Here is a 16498-nt window from a genome sequence, read left to right on the forward strand (position 1 = left end):
TCTCAAAACACCTGCTCAGCTACAATGTAACACTAGAGGTGACAAAAATTACTGTCTTTTTTTTTTTTTTTTTACAGCTGAGTTTTTTAAGGTACCTAAAATACTGCTTCAAAACACATCAACACTGTGACTTCCAACAAATTTTTTCTGTGAACTGAGAGAGACTCTCAAACCAGCTTTCCTCTGCCTCTCTCACTTCAAAAGCTCAATACAGAAACATTTTCAAGCATATTTACTTGATCAAGATTTACAAAATCTTCTATACTAGCTGACACTTTCCTTTTTAGACAACAAGAAGATGTAACTGTACAACTTCTGCATGAGACAATTCAAGAGATTAGAGGATAAAGAAACTGAGTTAAATTTATTTCTTCTATGTAAGAGGATTTAAACCTATCTTACAGAATAAAACCATAAAATGTGAGCTATTTGGGGATGACAGAAGTGCACTTGAAGCCGTTTCATTCTGCAAATAATTTTACAAGGGACTGGATGGGCTGAGTGACTACACCCAAATCTAGGCTGCCTCCCTTACATATAAGAGACCAGGATCTAAGTCCCATTTTAAGACACCTGGCCCTCCACCTGTATCAGATGGAGAGCCTCAGCTCCTGCTACAGGGATGTCCTAGCAGCCAGATACCTTCAATCCCTTTGCAAACCCCAGTACAGTTGCTTTAGATATTTTAGAAAACTGGACTCAGTGGAGAGAGGATTTCATCCTGTGTTGTCTTTTTAGGGATACAGTTCATCAGCCCAAGTGGGGCAAAAGCATTAAGATCCTTTAAGAACTGATAATTGTATTTGTTTACAGAGACTTCAGTAACACAGAGACACTATGTAGTGAACAGAAATACTACTGTGAAACTTGCTGCAGTAAACAAGAGGCACAGAAAAGGTAAGCAAAGAGCAGGCTATTCTACTATGTCCCTCCTGGGCTTTGACAAACATCCTCCTTGATAGTTACTGTGTTTAGATACCTCAAAGTCTTACACTGCAGCTGCATTCTCTGTGTGGGCCAGAGAACCTACAGACAGATTCACAGCTATTACATGTCTCTTAGTCCAGAAGCTACTGCTGGTTGACTAGTTACTTACAAAAAGCTTTTGTAATGCAAACATTTACTCATTAAGGAAAGACAGAATGGCTTGGCACTGGTCAGGTCTTTATCATATGCACTCTAATGGTTTCGCAGGATGAGAGTAAAAAAACTGCCAATGATCCTTGCCTTACACCTCAAGAGATTCAAGTATATGGAGCAACTGCACAGGTATACTAAGCTGTCTTATCGTGTAGTATTTCCGCTGGAGTTACGTCTCTTTAACACATCTGGTGATGCTGTCAACTTAGATCGGATGTATGACTTGGTAGCTGTTGTTGTTCACTGTGGAAGGTAAGATACTTTCATGTATATCTCAAGCTATTGCCAGACATTTTCCAAGGGCAGAGGCCTGCCTGACAAAATGTGGAGAGAGTGGGAGGGAGGACGTAAACCCTGCTGCTGCACCAACTTGCCTGTGTCTTGGCCTGAACCTCTTAGCCACCCTCTCTCATAGCAAATCTGTACTTGTTTAAAAAATAATGTCTGAGGCCTCCAAAAGTCACAAGATTGGCTTAAATTAATGGAGCTGTCTCCTTCCTCATCAGCCCACTTAGAGACCCTCTGAGCTCAGATTCTGTGAGGGCCAGACGCTGTTGGCATGTAGGCCCTACAATAGATCACCTTGACCTCCTGTCAAGGCAATGAAAATGATACCTTTAATAAAGCTTCTCACATATAGGGTATTGTCAAATATGAAACAAACAGAAAAATCCTTGGGGCTCTAGGAATGCAACTTTTTCTCCCTCTTCTCAAAGACTGTATGTAACTAAATATTCACGGTTGATACCAAACAATTTTCCCCCTTAAATTTAGTTCATAATGTTTTTAAAATATTTGCAATAGTTGATGTATGTCATAAGCAAACTGTTAAATGTTCTCCAGGTTAATTTGCAAATGGTTGTGGCACAGATGAAAACAACATATTTAGCTTTCAGTTGATGAAGTCATTGCAACAAGTCAGTAAAAAGGTGAAAGGATTCACCTTATACCACCAGGAGTGGTTCTGTTATGTTCTTCATAACAGTTATAATTCAGTCTGCTTGCATATAGAAATGTGACTTCTCCAAATGGACTCAATAATATCTGTTAATATTTTGATGTTTGTGTTTTTACTTTGCTTTCTAGTGGACCGAATCGGGGGCATTACATTACTATTGTGAAAAGTCATGGATTTTGGCTTTTGTTTGATGATGACATTGTAGAGGTCAGTATGCTAAAGGTCATGAACACAACTTTTGTATTCATGTTCTTTTCTCTATTTGGGGTTAAAATTCTGATCCAGATCGGGGTATCAATTACTAGTCTGCAAAGCCATAGTTTGGTTGTAATGTGACATTTAGCTAGCTGTTAGGAAGTAAGATTGCAAACAAAATTATTAAGCCTGTAGTTCTTACTCTGTCAGAGGGGGTTGTTTTATTTCAGGGTAATATCAAATGTTTTTAATATCACACATCAAGGTTTTAATTTGGAATGTTTCCTGTAGCTAATAAAAACAGTTTAATTCATTAAAATCTAAAACATCCAGGAATTATGTTGCAATCCTTGGCGATATCTCTTGGCAAAATAGAACTCGGTAAAGCTAGCATTTCTGTAGAATTTTAATATTTGAACAATTGGGAAGTGACAAGGAAGTCTGGATTCTGTAGCTGATCTGGGTTTGTCTGTAAATTAGAGCATGATGTGGCCCACAGCTACTACAGATTCTGTCTAAGCATTCTACTATTCATTCCAAAGGAAACCCTTTATGTCATTGTGGCACCTTGGCAAAACTGAGATCTTGAGTCTGATTTCCCAGAAGTAAATCCAATGGAGAAAGGAAGCACAGGGACATAGGATGAGGCATGTCTTGAAGAGGGTTTCTGGAAATTTCAGAAAGATGGGATCACATGGTCACGCCTATGTGTTTTAACAGTGTTCACTACCGCATTCAAAGGATTCCCTCTGTTATTGGAAAAAGCTTAATTCAGTTTGGTTCACCGAGTCAAACATTCCTATCGACTTCCATGAGTGGGACCAGTAGGGCTCAACGCCTGAACATTACCCTGTCACTGATTAAATTGCAAACAGAGTTTGCTAATTGTTACCCTGAAACAAATAACTGAATTTGTCTTTTGTGTTTATACAGTCATTTAATCCATGTTTGGTATTTCTTTTACCTAACAGCACATTAAAAATTCTTATTTATTTTTCAGAAAATAGATGCTCAAGCTATTGAAGAATTCTATGGTCTGACCTCTGATATATCAAAAAATTCAGAGTCTGGATATATTTTATTCTATCAGTCAAGAGAGTGACTTGGCAAACTGTGACAATTGGACACAATGATGCTGCACACAAAATAAGGTGATGGACACCCTTGAACTGACTTTTACAAGGACCACATCTTATATGGTTGAACAACAATACACTCTGTCTCCTATTAAATGGTCTATGTGATATTGACTATAACCGTCCTTTTTTGACATGCGGAACTTTGTTTTGGGGAGGGTGGGATTGTTTGTAGTTTTTAAGTCTGATTGAAGAGTTAATTGCAGTCAGATTTTAGTGGAATTTATATGGACTAACATTTACAGACAACAAGATTTGGATGTCAACTGTTAAACTCAATCCAGCTAGAGTAGTATTTTATATAGAAGTGTTCATTGCATTTAGGGCAAAATTGTTTAAAACTTTCTAAATGGCTTTGGGGTGTGTTGATTTACAAAACATTCCTTTAAATACATCCTGACATATACTTACCCATTTTAAGCGTAAGCAAAAAAATCTGTTTCATGATGATCAGAATTGTGGTTGCATAGGGGACTTTTTTACACGTTACTCTCTAATGCAAAAAAGATATTCTTCCAAAACCATTTAAGCTTCAGGTTGTTAAAAACTTCCAGTGCATAACTTCAGGCCTAAAACTCACATAGAGGGATTTATATTACAGTGGAACTAAGTAATTCTGTATATCCAGTCATTTTATTTATCATGAGATAGTAAAGATGAGGTGAGATTTCAGAATTTAGAGACCACTGGAATAAAGGGAGCAAGATGACACATATGACACAGAGATAAATTGCATCTATAGAGACTGAGCTTATCTTTCTGTTAAAATAATATCATAGGTTGTTTACGTAATTGAGCTTGCAGAGATTGCAACACTGCTCACGTATAACATATCCATCAGGACTGAAATTACACAGTCCATTTAAATAAGTGTTACTCGTACAACACATAAGACACAGCTTGATCCTGTGATTTTCTGAATATCTGTAGGTCCCATTTTCATTTCTTAAGAAAGAGTCAATTTCTTAGCAACATAACATAATAGGTAACAACCATTAGTTTACACACACTTCCATGTATATCATCTCTAACATTTTGGCCACGTTTGACAGCATTTGGGTCATCACAGAAACAGGGCTCTGGAGTGTCTGATTTTAAAAATCAGCAAAAGACTCAGTGCAAAAGTCTTCCTTTGAGTTTTACTGGGTGAATTTGGTTGGCACTGGTCATGCACTGGCGAATAAAATTGGTGAACTCACATAGTGGAATTTGGCGAAGAATTAATGCAGAAGCAAGTATCAATAGGGTATGAGAAGGGATCAATAGCAGGTTGAGGCAGTGTCAATGTTGGGTAACTACCCTGCTGGGTTTGATAATTTCACTCCATTACACAATTCTTGAACTTCAGTAGCCAAATTCCTATTCCAATGAAGTCAACAGAAAAAACACTCGTTGTCTTCAGGGGGACTGCCAGTTGGTTCTAGTATTTACAAGGATATATTCTCATCTCACAGAAAATTATTTCTACCTGTTAGACTTAATTTACTTTCATTAAGTATTTATTAGACAATGTAGCTTTTGGTCCTTTTTTTCTTTAAGGAGCCTGTCTGCCACTTTATGGCTAACACTCCATTTCAAGAAATGGCTTTTGAAGTGCAGTTAAATCTTATATTTCAGTCTCTGTAGGAAAGATAATAACTTTTTTTCATTGTTATCTACTGTGAATGTGAAATATTTTTTGTTAAGTAATTGCGAAAATGAAGTACCAACTTCCACTGTAACATCAGTTGAAGTTCAGTTGGATCTCTCAATGGCCATTTTGTAAACTAAGGAAATGTAGCACTTTACACTGAATGAGAAACAGAAGTGGACTTTTCATCTAACATTATTTGTGATTTATCATGTTGTTATACTGATACAAGAAAACAGATGTAGAATGTAAATTTAGAGTACTTACTTAGGTGAATAATAGTCGTGATCTGCAGGGCTCGCTCACATGAATGAAGGCTGGTATGCAGGCTCAAGACAAGCATAATTGGGATGCAGCTCTCTTTTACTGATGTTAGAATTAAATGTTCTGTCTCTAACACAGGACACAGACATCTTACAGGAGACTTCAATTCTACTGAGGTCCAGGAGCTTTTCCAGTAGAAAGATAAGCCTGCAAATCCCGCTCTAATGGATTTATTTATAAGTATTTAGAATTTCCATACAAAAATGTAATAATCACTTGCCTTTTAAATTGGGTGAGTTTCCTCATTGTGAATGAAGGCACTTTCTAGATCAACATTAACCGGTGCTGGTCCAAAGGTCTGTAATTCACAGTTTACTGCTGAACATTCTTAGGGAATTCTTCAATTTTAAAACAAGCAACAAAAAAAGATATTCTTAATGTATCATTTGAATGTTTAGGCCTCATGTTTATATGAAAGGTAAATTTTAAAAAAAAAATTTTAAATCAGTTCAATTTTAGGATGTTTTTTCCATATTTCAATTGACTTATCTGAATTTTTTTTTTTCATGTTAATAATATGAATTAATAAAGTACAGGATAATAATCTTTGGTTTTCTCCAGCTGCAAGACTGCTCTAGGTTGAAAAACATAGATAATTGCAGTATGTTATTGAGAATAAAATTACTGGAATAAACCTTTTCATAGAGTATGAAAAAACATTTTAAATTCATGCTAGCCCATTAAAAGGTCACAGCACTGGTATCACACCTGTCCAACACCGGTGGTCTGACATCAATGCTGAAAAATTGTGGAATATTCACTTTATGCTAACAGCAGCTAAACAGCAAAAGCTGTCCATCACAGCTGTATGACTCGTGCCAGTCTAGGCAGCAGAACTTCTCTTCTATGTCAAATGAAGCACGTTTGCAAGGGTTTTATAGGATTTGGATCCTCACAGAAACAATCATATGATGTGAAGTATTTTAGCTGATTAAATAAAACATAATCCTTTTTCTCTTATGCTTATGTATAGATTTCCAGTCCCTTATGAAAGAATGGAAAAATATCTAGGACAATAAAAGCTTTTCAGCCAGCAGCTAGAAAACAAAATTGAAGCACAGATGTCTAATAGTATTCTGTGCTTCTCTAAAATAGCTATTTTTATGGTGTTGGGTTCTGAGTATAGTAGGCCTAATGACACCTGAAGTTTTTCACTTGTTCCACATGCTGTTGCTGAGATGACTTGTCCATTTATAAATCTTATTACTACGGTCTTACTTAGAAAAAATAACATTTTTGTCCTGTGCTGTTTTTCCACTGAACCCAATGAAACACTGCAGTGCTGATGAATCAGTTATCTTAGAGGATGAGCTCAGACCTCAACTTTTATGTTTCACAGAACAGTCTGTCAGGATTTTATGTAAGTTCTATTTTTGGGATGTAACAGAGGGAGGCAGAAGGGAGTGATGGAGAAACCATACCAGTGAAGCAGAACACCTTGTTGAAATTAAGTCCCAAAATTACTCCTGTCAATTTTATTTTAATAATTTATTTACCTCAGAGCAGTAGATTACATCTTAAAAGTCTCGTTCCTTTGGCAGTTGGAGTAAAGACAATAAAGCAGTAAGCATTTCTTTTGCATTAGAGTTAATGAAGATATTAAAGACCTAACTAAGCTGAAACTGAAACTCACATTACATGGTGGGTCCTAAAGGGCTACTACAACCTTTTCTCTTCAGACATTACACTTCATTCACCCATCTGTTACAGGATCATGTCCTTGGGACCTGAGCCCACAACTTGCAGCTTCCAGTGATATGATGCCTCTCAGCAGCAGACCTTTCTTGTTTTGACTCTTTTTTTGCTGCTTGTGGCTAACAAGTGTGAGCAGTATTTTAAAGCTGAGCGCGTACTAGGAATTTGAAGAAGTTTTGGCTGTTTACTTGTTCTTTGCTAGTACCTTTTATCAGTGTTTGTTTTAATTTATTTCTCTTTTGTTTGTCTGTTATTGTATTTGTATAATAACTTATGTAGTTAATATTATTAGTATTATGTTTTAATTTTTATGTACTTTGATTTTTTTAAACTGTAGTCAACCCAAGCACTTTAAGCAAAAATGTCAATCTTGTGAAATTCCAATCAGCTTAACATTTTGCCTTTGTCTTTTTGCTTTTGCAGCTGTTTGCTTGTGATCCAGCAACTCTAATTACAACCCAATTGCCATGTTTAGGCTTGTAGCCCTAGTTGGGTTATAAATTTAGGAAGCCTAATTTGTTCATACATATTTGTTCATACATAACAAGGATGGAGTACTTACTGCATGTCTGCTACACATAGCAGTATGTACCTGACAAGTTGCACTCACGGTGCACATTCCACAGCTTTTTTTTTGCACTTTGCCTGCTAACCTGTCCGAGAACGACTAATACTTTAATCTGTGGCACAGTTATCAATGACTAATTTAGAAAAGCTCCACTTCTCATAGGAAAATTCTCTTTTATCAGACACAGAGTTAGCTGTCAATCAGCTGGTGATACAGGTGTTACTCTCTTTGCCATTTTATCTGTGCTCCATACAATCCCAAGTATGAATTATCTTAAGAGCTGCGATTGTTCCTGGCCCTTGTGTGAGTGCTAGCAAGAAGAGCAATATTTTTGCATCTTCCTTCTCTCCACTTGCAACCATATAAAGGGAAGAGATAATGAAGCAGGATAAGTGCTTAATGTAAAAACCCCATACTGTCTATCAAAGACACTATATGTATCTTAGAAGCCAGCACCTGTGGTGTCCATATCAGAAAGTCACCAACTTTCCGTGTTGTTAATACGAGGGTTAGTCTTAGTTTTTAGACTTCATATTCTCTCTGATCAAGTTAAAAACACGGGGATTTTTCCTGTTGCATCAATTCTGTCACTGAGGTGTTTCTTCTCAATTTAACATGACACTTAATATTTAAATAGCCCTTGGGAAGCCTCCATAGACACCCTTTTGATTTCTTTTCAGCTAACATGCATTACTTCAAAGAGATTGCTTGAACCTCTCCACACAACTTATTCGGATTAACACACTCCTTTTGCATGCAAGGTCAAATAACACCTATCAAGAGGTATGTGCCCACCTGATGGGACCATCTGGGCTAAGCCCACACCTTTTTACACAATAATGACTCTTTATCCCCTAGGAGATTTTCTTGATGGCTTTGACTGAATGATTTAATATGAAACCACACATAACTGCGTTTATTCATGGGCTCAGAGTTGCTATAATTCTTTAATAACTCTGCTTCATTTGGTTATCAAGACTGGGACTATTGCACAATGTTAAATAAATTAATTTGTGTGTGCCGCTCACAGTGGTCAATTTAACAGTCTAATGCTTCTGATGAAGGCTGCTGCAGGTGGCAACTTCACTATATGCAAGAACATTAGAGAATAAGTGACTTCTGTGATAGCACGGTAGGTCTGTAGGAGGAGCTGGACTGGCATGCAGCTTCCTAACCCTCAGCTTGTACCCAGATGAAGTTGGTGCTCCATCCTCTAGATAATCCTAACCCTTCTCCTAGGGGTTCCAAAATGGCAGGAACAAACCCTTTGCGAAGACACCTTGCAGTTCACCCAAACATCTTGTTTGCCACAGTAGATAATTAATGAATATTTGCAACCTCTCTCTCCCCACTCCCCCAAACCCTCATTAATAGGTATATATTCCTTAAAGAAACTGAGCTTAAACATCAGCTTTGTATTTCCAATGGTGTTCATATTTGCAAATGTCCCAAGACGGACTGTGTTCACACAGTACACTGTTTCCTAGTCCTCTCTCAACTCTCATTCTAATTGCAAGAGCAACACCAGTGCAGCCATGGTACAGGTTCACGTGTTTTCCTGGAGACAGTTTTCTAGCTTCAGTGGCTTTTGCTAAAGAAGACCTAACACAAGCTCCATAACTTATCTATGACTCTTTAGGAATAAAGTCACCATATGTTGTATGAATATGAGAGTAGAGTAGGGGGAAGAAGAAAGAGAAGAGGTAGAAATATGGAAAGGGCTGGGTTTTCAGAGGTTTTGAATATGTATATCTGTTTGTAAATACATAATTCCTCTCTACCTTGTCAAAACAATGCAATCATAATAAAACTACTTAAATATTTTGTGCTAGTTTTTTAAATGGAGTAAGAGGTAATAAAACTATTAGGCACAAAATCGGGGACTTATAAAAATACTGAATTTCTAGTAAAGCGTACAATACACGGTGTATGTGTACGGTTGAGTCTCTGCTCTTTTTAATCATGTACATGTAATTAAACCCTGCACTACCTGCAGTACTGTAAGATAAATCCCATGTTGGTTATTAAGGTTGTAACATTTAAAAACCAGTATTTTCTCCTTTTAACATGTTTATATTTTACATAAAATAAACTCCCTAGCTGATCTTGATTCCATTCAACTTGCTTTGAATTCAGCTGGAGCCAGACTGAGGCTGTACACTGATGTTGGTTGTTATATAACACGCTTCTGAATGTCAGGTATCTGTATTCTTACAGATGGCAAGACTGTTGATGCTTGCTTTTTATTTCATTTAATGGAGTCATTGCATTTTAAGTGACTCCAGAAAATATTTCACCGCCTGGGCTAACTGCCTCTGAAGTGTCTTAAGGTAACAAATTTTGCATGCAGTTCATGAGTTGTCTTGATGGAATATAAATACAATTGCGTGACTGAGCTGTACCTAGTTAAAGCACATTACTGACCTTGCCAGTGTTACTGAGAACAGCTAAAACTGAACAGAGTAAAAAGCAACCAGAATTGAACTACTTTTTGCATTGGGGAGCAAAGAGTATCCCAAGCCCTTTAGCCTGGGAATTTCCCCGTGACTACTGGAGTGGGAAAAGTTTTTGCTAATGAGGTCTAAAATTCTGCCAGAGGACTGAAAGGTTCCTGCAGTTTGCTCATTTTCCTGAAGTTATTCATCAGCAAACACAATTTCACAAAAGTGAGGTAAATTAAAAGCTGAAGTTTCTGGCTCTTGTCTAAATGGATTCTTGTTGTTCCTTCAGAATCATTTAGAGAATCAACATCAAATGTGACTGTCAAGCTGCATGTTAACTCTATAGCTAACATGACATAAGATTTATGGCACATCAGACTGTCAAAGGACTAAGTTGAAAAACACATCTTACAGTACGTATTTCCTCTCAAAACCCCTGAACCTTCAAATTTATTCATAGATTATTAGAACATAAGCTTTTAACTGCAGGATGGAGACAGAAATTTAAAACAGAGGAGATGACTGAAATTAAAAAATTACAAATCCATACTTTTAAAACATCTTAGAGAAATAAAATGTATAGTATACATATAAAGAAACCAATAAAAGTTTTCCAGGATCAGGGTTCACAATCACTGCATGTGGGCTCTGCTAGAATTGCTCTCACTTCAAGAAGGCATTTTCCCAGAAGCTGTATGATGTTTACCTATGTCTCTGTTTCTTATTTTTTAATATGAGTTAGATTAATCATTTTAAATTAGATTGGGTTGTGTTCTGTGTACCAGATAAACAGAGAAATGTTAAAAGTGAATTTCATCTTGATTGAAAACTCGGGCATGGTAGGAGAAAATTATAAGATTCCTCATTTAAACATGCTCACCAGACTTGAAACAACATTTATTAGACATGACTAAATATATGACATGGAAAACCATGTTTGTGGATATGTCAATTTCCTTGAATGTCTGTGTGCAATTTAAAAATCAAGTAACAACCATTTTCAAGACACGTAAATATATATATATGGTAACAGAACATTTAAATTATTTGTTCTGAAAAATGTTCCTCTTTACTTATTAATTTTATAACAAATAGTAGAAGATTATTCCATTGCCTTGTTAAATTCACCCACCCTTACTGTGCATGTCTCATTTGGCTGCTCTACTGTGACCTGAGAACTTCAGGCTTTCCTTGGCCCAAAGAGATTGTAGCCACACGTCCTTGCTGTCTTTAGGAGATTTCTGTGGCGCAGGCTGTGGGGCCAGCAATCCCCTGAAGACCTGGACCTTCCTGGATCCTTTCTCCCAGGGCAGACCAGACCAGTGGTGGCTCCAAACCTCCACACCCAAGAAGCTTCAATATACATTTTCCCCAAGATCATCTTTCCATGAACACATGGTGCATGATTTTTGTATTATTTCCAGCACAGAATCACTTTGCTTTACATACATTAACAGATCTAGAAAAAAAGATAAACATCCATATGTACTCTCCTGCTTCAGTTTGCTCATGTGAGCTGAACCTAAGAAGATTCCTTTAATGAATCAATCCAAGACTTTTCTGAACTACAACATCTTTTCCTTTTTTTTTTTTTTTTTCCACGTTTCCCTTCCCCATATTCTTACATGGCTGGGGGGAGGCACTCTCAGTTCACTTTGTCACAGCAGGTGTCTACTACTCTGAGCACAATATTAGTGTTTGGATGTGAAGGACGGGCTTGCTGTGAAGGAAGCCATTGGTGGCATTCACCGCTGTAAAGAGTGATCATTATCAAAGTGAACATACTCTTTGCCTATATCAGTTCAACCAGCTATGAACAGTTCACCTGCTGCTAATTGCATTTCATCACACCATGAATACAGGAACAGCAAAGAGGACAACAACCTGGAGGTTGCAGGTTGCCCCAGGTTGCATGGAGAAACCAGGATCAAACAGAATTCAAGAGGTGGGGACTGATAGACATTTTTTGCCAAATCACTGCAAGGGTAAAATAAAGAGGTCAATACTAGAATGAAATTTGGAATAAGCCAGAGTGAAACATTATCCTTGGATTCCATTTCACATACATAGGAGGAAAAATATTCAAGTCTTGGTCCCAAACAGCAAAGATATTGAAACAAAAGATACAGATTTCACCCAACATTGCAAACTAGACATCATAAACACATAGGCATCAACCAAGAAACTATCTGATAGAGACCAAATTCTACTGTCAATCACTCAGTGCAGCTGTAAAGAAGCTCCAGACAGGTTTACAGTTTTACACTGGGATTAGTAATAACAGAAACTGAAATAAAGTTTCTTACAACGTCCTCATAAAACTTTTGGTGTGCAGAGCAGTGTTTTCTGTGCAGCTGTAAGACATGGCTATATGTGGAACACTGTAAGCACGGGAGAAGAACTACAAGTGGGATTATGTCTGCTCTAGAAAAACATGGTTCAAGAGCAAAACCAAAATCTTGCGCCTTACTTAGTCACTAGTCATATAATTCTCACTGTCATTTATGAAGCATTTTTCATCTTTAATATAGTTTACCAGATAACTTCTCAACTCTTAATCTGGTGAAAATTGTAGAAATTGGGTAATATGTACAAAACCTCCTACGCATTTTAGATATCTACAACTTGAGCTAAATCTGGGCACACCTCAGCTAGACCAGTTTAAACAGTAGGAACATTTTCACTGGCTCCTCAGCAGCTGCCTTGATGACCTATTCACTTCTGGATTCAGTTCAAAGTGCAGATCTTGTAACACATCGCTCCAGTATAACCTGATCCCTTGCTATCTCTCAAACAGCTTGTCTTGCCTGGAATGCACTGAGGCAGCTGAGGTTACTCAGGAAATTTGTCATAAGAGCATTTTACCTTTCAAGGAATGGATTAGCTTTCTTTTGCCCCCTAGTAATTGTTAATTATTATACACTAGCAGGAAATATTAGGTAAAGCAAGGATGATGTCATTTATTTGGTTTATTTCTATTTCTTCACTCTGGATATTTCTAGTTACATTTTCAGATGAACAAAAGTATTCTGAGGTAAGGTCATTGAAGTTTTGACTGTTCTAATTCTGCAAGATGAGTAGTTCAGGCAGAGACCAGCGTTGGTTAAGATGCCAGAATGGCACTCGGTTGCCCCTCAGAAGCTGGCCTTGAGGACGAAGAGAACCCAAAAGGTAAACAGCATTCTTCCCCCTAACCTTTACAGCTACGATATTTTTAAATGCTTAAGCACAGGTTGCTAATTCTACTGTTGACATATATGGGGATATTTCTGGACATACTTACATCACTATGCTGCAGCGTGGTTTCAACCAACATTGAATTAACCACACTTTTGCAATAACATGCTTCAGAGTACTGTTTAATATTTATATCAAACTGTATTTTACCATGGCTTAGAGAAGGTGGTGCATGAAATCTAAAAGCTTTTCTTTATGGCAATGTTATACATTTATACTAATTTATTGTTCCCAAATGCAGTTACAGAGGATGAGAAAAGACAATCAGTTTATCATAAAGAGGTACTGCAGAAAATAGACTGTGCACAGCTAGCATTTGGTGTGCTAACAGCAGTGAATAAACTCTTGTTGTTTAGTAGGTTTGTTTAGTTGTCATGACACCTGTAAAAGAAATGTACCTATAGAACGTTTCCTTAATATACTGAATCTCTTGCCTTCATCCTTGTGCAATCAATCCCCACCTTCAGATACTGAGCTGAAAACAAACCACTCCATTCACCATGCTCTACATACAACTGAACTTCAGTTATACAAAGGTATTTTACTCAAAATCCCTGTAATATGAAAATAAGCCTTATCCCCCAGGCAAAACATTGTTTATCTTGAAACTCTGTTAAATCTGAATTCATGCAATCATTTCTTAATGAAAAAAAAAAAAAAAACAAGATGCAGGTTCCCTGGCACAATTTCAAGTGACATTGTGCCCCCTTTTCATTGTTTTGGTTTGATTTCTTTTTTTCCCCATAAGCCATGATGCATGGACTTCTTTATTTTTCCTATTACTCCTGTAATTTTGGACAGTATCTTCTACCATTTTATCTCTCACTGAATGGAAGAGTTCTTAACTTCTCTCTCTTTGAGGGATTGCAATACCAGTCCACTAGCTACAGTGAATTTTGCAATCATTTACTATCCAAAATTATAGGGTACATTCATAGGACTTATCCTTCAGGAGAGGATGTTCAGGAAAGCAACAAGGTCTATAGACTGAACATGAGAGTCTGTGATTTCCAATCTCATCCCTATCGAGAACTCATTGTGTTACATGGGACAAATAATGCCCCTCTCTCTTCCTCTATTTTGCACCTAGAAAATGTGTATGCCAATATTTATCTATCTCAGAGAACTATGGAACTTAGGTTGGAATAGAGGCTGCAACCTCAGGTACTCTCGTATGCACAATAACTAGGTTATAATGGGATATTTTTTCCTTTTCAGGCAGTCTTCTTTTAATAACTGCAGCACTCCCTTCAAGGGGGGAGATCTGCAGACAGTAAGACTAGCTGACCTTTATTTGACAGATAAAGATCTTTACAAAGAGATCAAACAACTGTCCAGAGGTGGCAGGAATTAGTTCAGTGATGCAAATATACTCCAAGTTTGTCCTGAAAGATCAGTATTATTGAATTTTATTTCCAAGCAACATACCCTATCATAACCCCAATCAAAGTCAGCGGGCAAAGATCAGGTCCAGAGTAAGTAATAGGTGATCTAATGAGGGAACTGTTGCATGTTTCTTTCAGCTCACTGTCTCTCACAATGACAATCTGGAGATTTCAAAGGAAAAGGGGAAAACCTTATTGCAGACAGCTATGAAATAAATGACCCATTAAAGAAGATTATTTTCTTACAAAGAAAATAAACTAAAATTTCCAAGGGAAAGAAACTTTCTCTCCAAACTTACTCAGTTAATTGTTTGGGTGTTTTTTTTTTTTTTTTTTTTTTTTACCGAGAGGAATTAGGCTAATGGGTTATACACTGTGTACTGCCTGGTTTTTATGTATTTGCTTAGCTCATTTCCCTCCTAAAAAATATTTTGTTAGCCATAATAGTTTTCCATTTATGCCTTAGATAATAAGGTGCTATCATGTTATTTACAGTATTACTTATTACATCTTGGGCCCTTGGAAGGATTTTAGGATGACTACAAGATCATCAACAAAACTGACCTAGCAACGATAAGGTAATACAAAAAAAAACCAAACCAAAACAAAAAAACAACAAATCGATCCCTCAATGATTATATGAAGTTAAATATTAAAAAGGTGAACAACAGTACTTTTTTCCAGAACTATGTCCTTAAATTATCTCTCTGTTGGGTTTTGTGCTCTTCATTTTAACCTTATTTTTCACACCTGCAAAGCAGATAAGTCATCTAAAGCATTGCAATGTTCTGAGAAAGAAATGGTTAATATTCATGAAAGGGAGTAAGAAATGCTGTGTTCCTTTTATAAAGAGCAATTCCTCGCCCACATGGGAGTTTGGAGCTCAAAAGGATCAAGTTTCCAAAAATCCCACATTTTGAGGCTGGAATAAACACCAGCAAATATGCAGAAGTGAACCATCCTCAGATGTTACTGTGACGGACTGTTGGTTTAAAGAGCTGCCATTTATTTTCAGCGTCCATTCTTATCAGACCCTTTCTACTGGGCACCAAGAAAAGAAAAGGCAGCTATTCTCTTCCAAAACCTGATAAGATCTTTTGTAGAAGAAAATTTACATTTGGTGGAATGTTAAAATTATAATGGTGTCCAACAATAGTGGAATAATTTCCTTTTGCTTCTTCCTCACACCCAACATGCACACAGCCAGGAAGGGACTCTATCAAACCTTTTCAACTCCTTTGAACACATTAAGCAAACCTGTATGATTTTGTGGCTTTTCTGCTTAACAGAGAGATACTTCACAGAACAAATAAAAGAGTCAAGGATGTTACACCAGAGTCTCTCTGTCCCTTGGTTTTGGGACATATCAGCTATGTGACATGAAAATGTTTTGTGCTTCTTGGTGTTTTTTTTGTGTGTGTGTGGGCATTTACCAAGTGTTACCTCTACTCTTTGGCTTCACAGTCTTATAATAATCATCTCAGCATTCCCAGACTTTGGGAAAGGTCAGATCCAGACCTAAAAGCATTTCTGAGTTTTATGAGTTTGGTGTAAAAACATTAGTAATACTTGTTTTTAGAAGCAGCACATGGGACCCAACCAAACTCACATTAGGACTGCTATGGGGTTTACAAGCCATATGGTTCAAATCCATTTAGAAATGGCAAAGTCTGGATAGCTTGTGCCTGATCTCCTGGTGGGTGATACAGTGGATTAGATAACTAACACAAGTGTGTAACACAGGAACTTGTGACAAGGGCTTTTTCTAAACAGTTAAATCATCATCCAC

The 16498-nt window shown here is 37.1% G+C and overlaps 1 protein-coding gene across 2 annotated transcripts in view; it reads left to right on the forward strand.

Moving 5' to 3' along the window:
- USP46 (ubiquitin specific peptidase 46) overlaps positions 1-9756 on the forward strand; it is a 35395-nt gene extending 25639 nt beyond the window's left edge. For both annotated transcript variants that reach the window (XM_032999074.2, XM_032999075.2), the window contains 4 exons: positions 814-897; positions 1195-1392; positions 2227-2305; positions 3294-9756. In XM_032999074.2, the coding sequence (XP_032854965.1) occupies positions 814-897; positions 1195-1392; positions 2227-2305; positions 3294-3395 (463 nt within the window). In that variant the 3' untranslated portion in view covers positions 3396-9756. The remainder of the gene's footprint in view (positions 1-813; positions 898-1194; positions 1393-2226; positions 2306-3293) is intronic.
- Positions 9757-16498: the final 6742 nt, after the last annotated feature.

This window comes from Tyto alba, unplaced genomic scaffold (genome assembly GCF_018691265.1).
Source record: "Tyto alba isolate M040663 unplaced genomic scaffold, T.alba_DEE_v4.0 Super-Scaffold_6, whole genome shotgun sequence".
NCBI classification, from domain to species: Eukaryota; Metazoa; Chordata; class Aves; order Strigiformes; family Tytonidae; genus Tyto; species Tyto alba.